Source organism: Morus notabilis, unplaced genomic scaffold (genome assembly GCF_000414095.1).
Source record: "Morus notabilis unplaced genomic scaffold, ASM41409v2 Scaffold2599, whole genome shotgun sequence".
In the NCBI taxonomy this organism is placed as follows: domain Eukaryota; kingdom Viridiplantae; phylum Streptophyta; class Magnoliopsida; order Rosales; family Moraceae; genus Morus; species Morus notabilis.
In genome coordinates, this window is record NW_010365324.1 from 98,673 (window position 1) to 108,398 (window position 9,726).

At 37.4% G+C, this 9,726-nt stretch overlaps 1 protein-coding gene across 1 annotated transcript; it reads left to right on the top strand.

The window, feature by feature from the left end:
• Positions 1 to 2,428: 2,428 nt before the first annotated feature.
• Positions 2,429 to 5,896, top strand: LOC21387171 (plant UBX domain-containing protein 10). Its single transcript, XM_010107839.2, has 4 exons — positions 2,429 to 3,342; positions 4,608 to 4,778; positions 4,953 to 5,156; positions 5,355 to 5,896. Exons 1-4 carry the CDS (start codon positions 2,533 to 2,535, stop codon positions 5,583 to 5,585), a joined length of 1,416 nt encoding a protein of 471 aa, XP_010106141.1. The 5' UTR covers positions 2,429 to 2,532; the 3' UTR covers positions 5,586 to 5,896.
• The last annotated feature ends 3,830 nt before the right edge of the window (positions 5,897 to 9,726 follow it).

A 9,726-nucleotide genomic window follows, 5' to 3' on the forward strand; every position in this document is an offset into this window, starting at 1 on the left:
TCAGCTCCTGCAACGAGCAAAAATACTTTTTCTTTGTAAAATTGTTGTTTTGGATCTTGATTGGAAGTTGAGAATGGGGAAGAAAATGAGAAAAGAATACTAAAAAAAGATGAAAAAGAAAAGAAGACGTTTGAGATAAATTACTTGAAGAAATCAAAAAGAGAGTGTTATTTTTCGGTCAAATTGATTTCTTGAAGAATTTTTCTTTAGTTAATGCTATTGTTGTAAGAGTTTATGTGATTGAGACTGACGTGTGTTTAGAGATAAATTACTTCTCTTTTAGAGTAAAAAATTACTTCTTTTGATAGGTTTAACTCTTCTCTCTTTTATAAAGTAATAGCGAAGAAATTCATTTTTGAACAGTGTTTCTCTTTTTTTTTTTCCATCAAATGATCCCTAATATGTTGATCCTAAAAACTTGATCTCATAATCCAAAGAACAGTGTTTCTCTTCTTTTTTCCCCCTCAAATGATCCCTAATGTGTTGATATTAAGAACACTGTTTCTCTTCTTTTTTCACCCGTCAAATTATCCATCAAATGATCCCTAATATGCCGATCTTAAGAACTTTATTGTGGATACAATTGACTTTTTCCAACCTTAAATTAAATCAAGCTGCGTATGACTAATAGAAATTGACTTACGCATAGTAGTTGCCTCCAATTTTTAATTGTTTGTATTATACAATCAATTATATATATTTAATTGTAGTTTAATGGTTTTAAATAATTTTTTACTTGCCACGTCAATAAATCTATTAGTATTGCAGATGGAATAAGACTAAAGAGATATTTTGAACCGTTTTTAATAAATTAAAGAGTGTTTTAAACCATTTTAAAAAATTAAGGGCCACTTTAAAATAAATTAGATATTTCAGGCAGCATTTATGGTTTATAATGGTAAACCATATTGCATCAGCAACTTCAGCTTGTGGTATGTAGTACATTTCCCATGGACCTCCTCTATATTATCTCATGGGAACTGCCGATTATTAGAAAAAAGAATATTCTGATTTTTTTTTTAATACAAGCAATCCATTGGCTGTCAGAAGTCAATAACTTTATACAAGTTTTCAAATTCATCTAAGAAAAGGGTATCCCTCAAATAACGATTATTGCGTCATTTTAGCTCATAAGTTTTAAAACGTTGCAAATTGCACTTTGTCAAATTTGTCCCCCAATTACAAAAATGGATAAATTATCCCCGTTCACTTCGCTGATTCGAATTTAGAATTTGAGTTGAAATGTGACTTTATGTGAAAATTTTTTACTGTAGCAAAAAAGTTAGATGTGATTGTTTGTGAGAGCTTTTTACTGTAGAAAAACTTAAATTCTAAATTCGAATCAACGAAGTGAACGGAGTTATTTCAAACAAATCGCACCTTTAAGATAAACTTAAATGAATTTAACCATCAAATACTTTGTCATCAACGAACTCATGTAGGGAGAATGCAAATTTTCTCTCTTTTAAATTAAATTTTTTTCTCTTTTAAATTAATTTTTTTATCATTAATTAAGAGCTTGTTGATTTGTATTTTTTAAGTTAGGGTAATTTGAGTTCGGATTTTGATTTGAGTTAAGGTGTATTTGAGTATGGTTTGAGTTGTGACTCTAATTTAAGTTTTTGTTTGGATGTGCATATTTTGAGTTATGGTTTGTATTGAGAATCTATTTGAGTTTGTGTTTGGGTGAGTCAAAAGTTGAATTTGTATTTGGATAGTATTTTAATAAAAACTCAATAGTGATGAGAAATTTTAATAGGGTATATGGGTAGTGTTTTATTCGTCTCTTCGTTATAAACGTATAGAAAAAAAAATCATCTCAACTGGAATTAAAACGAAAAGTTATATCGTTTTTAAGAATAGAAAAAATATTATTCATTAACTTAGTTTGAGTTTGGAAACTTAAGTTGAAAGGAGAATTTGAACTCAGATTTTAGCTTCAAACTCAAGTTCAAATTCAAATTTTATAAAAGAACATAAACTTAAATAAAATTGTAACTTAAGTTCAAATTTTTTTTGAGTTTAGATGTAAATGAACAAGCTCTAAGTATGTGATCGACCACATGGTTAACTCCCTCGAGTTATTATAAATTTTGTGACAGAAAAGCTAAACACGTGACAAGTAAGCATAATTTAGAATGTAACGTTTTAAAGTTGAGAGCCAAAATAGAACCATACATACAGTAATGGGGACCAAAATTGTCATTAACCCAAAAGAAAAAGGAATTGAAAGAAGTGCACCTCAAATTATTCATTTTCCACTCTCTTCGCTTGGCTTTGGGCTTATGAAACGACGTCGTTGTACCATTAATACTTGAACCAGAGCCCGACAGTGCGCCATTCTCTTTATTTTCCATCACGTCGAGGGGTACTTAAGACATTTCACTTAAAACTTTTTCTTTTTCTACTATTTTTGTCCTTCCTCAACCCAATCTTTCCCAGAACAGGAACAGAACAGTCGTCCGAAAGCCCCTAGAAAACCTTGTTCGAAACCAATTATCCGGTACTTTTTCTCTTCTTGTGCTCACAGAAATGGTTGATGTAGCCGACAAGTTGGCGTATTTCCAAGCGATCACGGGCTTAGAAGATCCCGATTTGTGCACCGATATCCTCGCCGCCCATGGCTGGGACCTAGAGCTCGCGATCTCCTCCTTCACATCCAACAACGCCGACCCGCCGCCTGAGGAACCAATCGCCGGTACATCCTCCACCGCCGACACTGTTTCCGCCATACAACCCCGTGAAGCTTCTTCGCAGAGACCGGAATCGGTTCCTAATGCTGTTGGACCTCCAGGATTGGCGTGGAAGTTGGTGACTTTGCCGATTTCGATTATATCCGGTAGTCTAGGGTTAGTCTCCGGCGCGATTGGTCTCGGATTATGGGCTGCTGGAGGTGTACTATCGTACTCGCTGGGAATGATCGGGTTGAATTCTGGCTCGGGACGGGGAGGGGAATCGTCCGAGCGGTTGGTGCCGGTGTCGGCGGCAGCGTCGGAGGCGATGGAATTCGTTGCGGGATTCGAGAGGGATTATGGTGGGAGGACGAGGCCGAATTTCGTGAGCGAAGGGTTTATGGACGCGTTGCAGAGGTCGAGGAACGAGTTTAAGCTGCTGTTCGTTTACTTGCACTCGCCGGATCATCCAGACACGCCTCTGTTCTGCGAGAGGACGCTGTGCTCGGAGGTCTTGGCGGCGTTCGTGAACGAGAATTTCGTGGCTTGGGGAGGGAGTATTCGGGCCAGCGAAGGGTTCAAGATGAGTAATAGCTTAAAGGCCTCGCGGTATCCTTTCTGTGCTGTGGTTATGGCCGCCACGAATCAGAGAATAGCGCTGCTTCAGCAGGTAATCTAGTTGGAGTTTTGATACTTGTTTTATTTATTTAATTGCCATTAATATCTCTAGTATTCCCATTAATTTTCTTCAGTATTGCAAGATTATATCTTGAAGTCTCAGAAAGTGAGATTTTAAGGCGATATAGCATATGCTAATTTGGTGACTTATGGAGACTAAATCGTTTAGGTTTGATTGGTAGATTGAGGAATAACGTGGATTTCACTATATAGTTGGCGGCCTATAAGAGCCTATAGTTGATTTGTCAAGTAATGTACAGAGATAGATCATAGATCAAAGAATTAGTGTCACGTCTCGGTTTTTAGTAGCAGACCGGCAATTGTGTTTGCCGGGATCATCTGCGTGATATATGGACTGAGTGCATTTGATATCGTAGATTTTGTAGTGGAATGAATGAATTGGGGGTATTTTGAGTGGCTATTATGTAGTTGTAAAGGAGTGGCTTCATTGGGAAATCTTCTTTCTTTCTTTCTTTTGAAATGGGGGAAACCCTGTTTTAAAGTGCTTAAGAAGTTTATCGTAAAAAGTGAATCTTTTTTTTTGCTTGAACTTTGAAGAGAAGGGAAATTCTTGCGGACAAATAAATAGGTTGCAAACATATAAATTTTAATGTAGAACGTAGAAGGCAACAATTATAATGGCAGTTGAAGATGTTGTGTAACATGGTATATGTATCCCTCCGTGAAACTAGCCGGTTTTTGCACAACTGTCCTTGTGTTGTATTGTTGTATTACACAATAGTAGATGCTGCTGGTAGAAGTGTTTTTGTGTAAATGCAAAGCTGACAGAGAGTGGTATTAGCTTTCAACTGTAGTACCTCTTCACTTGAAGAAAAACTCCTTAAGAAAATTTTACCTGGATTGGATTTACATATATAGGTCTTCCAAGTCAAATATGAAACCAATGTCTTTATTTATTTGTTATGATTAGCTACGTTGGTTAATTAAACACTTATGACTTATGGTGTTATTTGAGACTTATTGCATTTCTAAAATTATGTTATAAAAGCAGGCTGAAATTGTTTCCTTTGAATTAGGCTAAAATTGTTTCCTTTGAATTTGAACTGGTTATCTTAAAATCAGCAGTTAACGAGGTATTGTCTGGACTAATCAGTTAATGGGGGATTCTTTTGAGTAGAATCTTAGTTTGCACTTCACATTCCTAATTCATTGTGGTGATTAATGGGTAAATGCTGACAACCCTTTTGATTTTTGTTTATTTAGTACTTATTGAAGTGTCTTTATCCTGTTTTTCAGGTCGAGGGACCAACAACTCTCGAAGAATTGCTCACAATATTGCAAAGAGTGCTTGAAGAAAGTGCTCCAGTTCTTGTTTCAGCAAGGCTGGATGCAGAAGAAAGGAGAAATAACACGCGTTTAAGAGAGGAGCAAGATGCTGCCTATAGAGCAGCACTTGAAGCTGATCAAGTATGATGCTTTTTAACTCCTTTTCTTTCCCTCTGGGTTAGGTTAATTTTCACTTTCAAGTTTCATATTTGACGCTTCATGCCCTTTCTTATTCCCAACCTATTTTTTCTTTCTATATATCTATGTTGCTATTGTCTATCCACTCCATTGATATTTCTTTCTTTGTTGTCTCAGGCTAGGGAACGCCAGAGAAAGGAGGAACAAGAACGCCTGGAGAGAGAAGCTGCCGAAGCTGAGAGGAAGCGCAAGGAGGAAGAGGAGGCTCGTGAAAGAGCAGAACGTGAAGCCGCGGAGAAAGAGGCTGCACTTGCCAGGATACGACAAGAAAAGGCCTTATCACTTGGCGATGAACCGGAAAAAGGCCCTAATGTTACACAAGTAATCCCTTTTTGGCTTGAACTGCATTTATCCGATATTTCTCTCATATAATTGTTGCATGCAGATTCCAATAGTTAATATGAAGTGATGTAATTCAAGCATCGTTAAGCATTATTCTGGTTTTTCTATTAGTTGAGACTTAAGATTGAAATTCTCTAACCTTATTCCTGTTTGTGGATTTCATCTTGGCAAAAACAGGTTTTGGTGCGGTTCCCTACTGGAGCACGCAAGGAAAGACGATTCCACAGCACTGCAACCATCCAAACTGTCTACGACTATGTCGATTCTCTGGGTTGTCTAGATGTGGAGAGTTACAGCCTCGTCTCAAACTTTCCTCGGGTAGTTTATGGATCGGAGAAGCTTTTGTTATCTTTGAAAGAAGCAGGATTGCATCCTCAGGCCAGCCTTTTTGTGGAGCTCAACTCTTAAGGGCTTATATAGTAACGTGATAAAACATTAGCTGATTGAGGTCATCCCATTCCCCCAAGTAGAATACTTCTTTTGCTTCTTCTTCCCTATTAAACTTACTTGATTGGGAGAAGTATACAATGAGGTCATATAGTTCCCTCTTATCATTAGGTGGAATGTCTAGTTTTTTATTTGTGCAAATTCTTTTAGACAATTGGTTTCGACAGTAGAAATGGTAATTCAAATAATGATGCTGGTTCCAAACGTGTTATTCTGTGGAGCTTTCGTTGCTCTTTTTTGTTCAATGGTAAGTATCGTCCATCACGTCAAAATCAAATGCTGCATTTAAATGTCTTTTGCATGTAGCATGGCGCCTTTGACCTTCCAATCAGTATCGGTATCTATCAAAATGCTAAATTTCTCTTTTTCTGTGTTTGGGATATGTGCAAAATGCACTTTTAAGTTCATAGTGTTGGTAAATGTACCTTTATTTGCTTACAATTCTATCGGCCTTTTGTTTTTAACAGTCCTAAGAAAGAATGCCTTAAAATTGTTAAAAAGGTTTGATAATAATTTTTTTTTTTTTTAAAGAATAATCAACAAGCTTACTAGACTTGGGACTCGTCAGTATCAGAGAAACTTTTTTGGGGCGTCTCCACCTCTCCCATAAGACAATTCCATTATGATTCGTTTCAAAAGATATCAATACCTCTTCCCCTTTGCCGTTTCCCTTCAAAGATGGGAAGTTTGATGAGATTTTGATGAGGTCAAGACGTAAGAATGGAGCTGTTGACGGTGAAAACTTGTCAACATGATTAATTCAAATTTAGAAGTAATTAATGTGATTTTAGTAGCTTAATCTTGTTTAGAGGAAGATTGTTAAAAGTAATTAAAGAGAAAAAACAATAGAATTTATAGTGATTCACCCTTGTAAATCAAGAGCTACGTTCATTGTGGGGAGGGAAAAATCTTCACTATGAATTATGAGTACAAGTTTTTCTTACAGAGTTGTGAGCCTCTCGGCTCACCATTTTTTCCCATATATATTAGCTCTATAGCTCTCAACCCCTGCCATTTCCATTATTACATTCCATCATTATATTATATCACATCATCTCATATTTTTAGATGTAGCCGTTGGCAAGTGGAGTGTCTGTCAATCAACATTGATCTTTTCTCCTGCTACCCTATTAACTTCGCTTGCTTGCAAGTCACATAAGGTATAAGTTCAGTTTTCCCTTGAGATGCGTGCAATCAGCTCCTCAGGCACCTATCATGCTGTCTCCGCCTACGTCTACCGAAGCGGTCGGCCTCTTGTCTGCCATGACGCCTATGTACGGTCGACCTCTCGCTCATCTTCTCTTCTGTACGGTCGACCTCCTGCGCTATCTTGCGGTTGGCCCCTACCAGGTTCCATTTTGTGAATACTGGATGCTAAGCTATCATGGCCACTAATCCACCAACTGTGTCACGTGACGCTCATCTAATGCCCGATGTGGAGTGTGGGATTTTTCCCTACAACAGGAGCGTCTGCATTTTCTTGTCCCATTGCTACAGCCAAGACCCAAGAGTTAGAGTCCCTGGTGTTGAGCACAGTTTGGCTCGAGGTAGACCCCATTGTGACCATGCGCCCGAAGTAGACCCCTATGTGACCATAAACTCGAGGTAGACCATGGCAAGACCATACACTCTACGTTGACACCAATGAACCATACGCTCAAGGTAGATTGTCATGTCCCAAGGCCAGGATTAGTGGCTAATTAGGTTTTAGGTAAAATTAAAGAGAATAAAACAAATTTATGATTTCAATTGTTCTAAGTGAAAATAGAATGAATAAAAGAAAAGAGTTTACTACCGAGACTTTTCATCATTTTTTATTTGTGAGGAATCCAGTTAAATATAAAATGATCACTGAAATTACGAAAATACGACATATAACTAGTAATGATGGTATAACCGATAACATCATTCTTAGTATAACCAATGCATATTTGTAATTACAATCTAATAACTAAGGTCTAGGTGTAAGATTAGTTGAACTACAATCTTCAAAGAAATCCAAACCTAATTAGAAACAGTAGCAGTAAACTCGAACCAACGCATTTGCCATAAACCAAAAGGTTTGCTGGGACTTCTTCCATCAGATATTACAAATGTAATCATCTTCATGGCCCAAAAATGGTTACGCACGTAAATCCTAAGCAAAATTATCATACAAAAACATTGCAAATGATAGTTGATACGAGGTTCAACAGCATTGAACAAAATGGTTGTCACCCGGACTCGAACCGGAGACTTTCAGTGTGTTAACCAACTACACCACGACACCGTACGTGTTGCTTCCAATTGTACGTACTTCTTCCTCCATTTCTTTTTTGTTTTGTTTTTTTTTTGTGGGGGTGCGCCGGCCAAGAACTGCAGATACTCTGTCGGACCCATTAAGGCCCAACCTATGATAGCAGTAGTGCTTATGAATCCACGTACACAATGCACCACCAAGCACCAACTCTCCTTTTTTGCCAAGCACCACTATTCATCCTGATAGAGTTAAATCCTCATTTTACTCACATGAGATAGGTCCTATTAAATAAATAGGTGAGACTCAATTAGTAGAACTCTTCACTTTATGAGTGTGAGGTTTTAATCGATGGGATGAATACTATTTTTATTTCTTGCCTTTTTTATAAGTAATTATACAAAACGATCCTTTTAAACTTCATATTTTAATAATATTATCAATCTCCCCGCTCCATCATCGTCTCGGCATACATATATCATGTATTATTACTTCAAAACTCTATTGTTTTTTTTTTTAAATGGATAATATATTTCAAAGCGTGAAAGGGCGTTACAAATAGCAATCCATACACATAATCTCGATTATATGAAACACGACACCAATATGTAACCGGTTTCATCAATAAACTCGAATTAAGGTAAAAAAATATATATGTATTGGATCCTAAAAACGAAAATCACCTAAAACAATACGCTAATACTCTAGCACATATGTGGCTCTCCAATAGATCCTCTATAATCAATGGAAAATTTCAATTAACCGATGTCAAGAAACCCATAGGACGAAGGCTACACAAAAACCGCAAAGAAACATTTATCGCAGACGAAACAAACAACTAAACAATAAACAAATAAAACAATAACTAAATTAATCACAGTAAAAACCATCGTTTCACACTATAAATCACAATACAAAGTACAATAAGTAAAATTTTTAGAAATCTCAAAATACATACTACACCTAACTCCACAGTAAGTTATAGAGTTCACTCCCCCTAGAGTTGTCAATTAGGCCCAGCCATCCATGGACGACCCGGCCCAGCCTGCTATAGTGTCAGGTTCGGTGTAGCCCAGCCCTGTACTGTTACAGGCCGGGCCGGCCCGGCACATCACATGGGCCTGGGATGGGTCTCAATTTCCCAACCCGCAGCCTTGGCCCGGCCCTACAAGGCGCGGCCCAGCACTGGCCCGCAACGTGCCTAACGGTCACAAGCAGCCCGGCACGTCATGGGCCTAACGGTCGGAAATGGCTACTCTGAGCCCGGCCCGCGATGTGCCCAATGGCACAATTTTGAAAATTCACCCCTAAAACCCTTATAAATACCCTATCTCCCTCACAACATTCTTCACTCTTCTATAACTCTTCCAACTCTTAACTCCTCTCACTCTGACAACTCTATCTCTCATATTCTCTCTCTGATTCTTAATTTTCTCTCTCGATTCCTAATTTTCTCTTAATAGTTTCATTTACAATTTTCAATCAAATTTCGCTACATCCCGAAAACACAAAGGTACTGACGTACTGTTCTCATTATTTTTTTGTATAATATTTTGTTTCTATTTAATGTTTACTTACATTGTTTATTGTTTATAAACCCTTTTATTTGTTGGTAGTCCGGATCGAATCCGGATGTGGAAGCGCGGTGGTGCGGGGAAGAAGAGGCGGATCGTGTATAACAAAAATTTTAATAAAACTTTTGAGATACTCTATAGATTATATTAATTTATGCACGAATAAATTAATCTCATTAACTTATATATATCAAGAACTCAATCAGGAAAAATACCTGGAAGCCGACTCGGATGATAACTTGAGTTCTTTGACCACGAACAGTCCTTGCTCCAATCTTTGTGTTTAGAAAAC

Excerpts from the sequence above, each read along its gene's own strand:
- LOC21387171 (XM_010107839.2), top strand. The coding sequence starts at position 2,533 with ATGGTTGATGTAGCCGACAAGTTGGCGTATTTCCAAGCGATCACGGGC. Across the intron at positions 4,779-4,952 it reads CAGCACTTGAAGCTGATCAA|GCTAGGGAACGCCAGAGAAA; the intron begins GTATGATGCTTT and ends TTGTTGTCTCAG. Across the intron at positions 5,157-5,354 it reads AAGGCCCTAATGTTACACAA|GTTTTGGTGCGGTTCCCTAC; the intron begins GTAATCCCTTTT and ends TGGCAAAAACAG.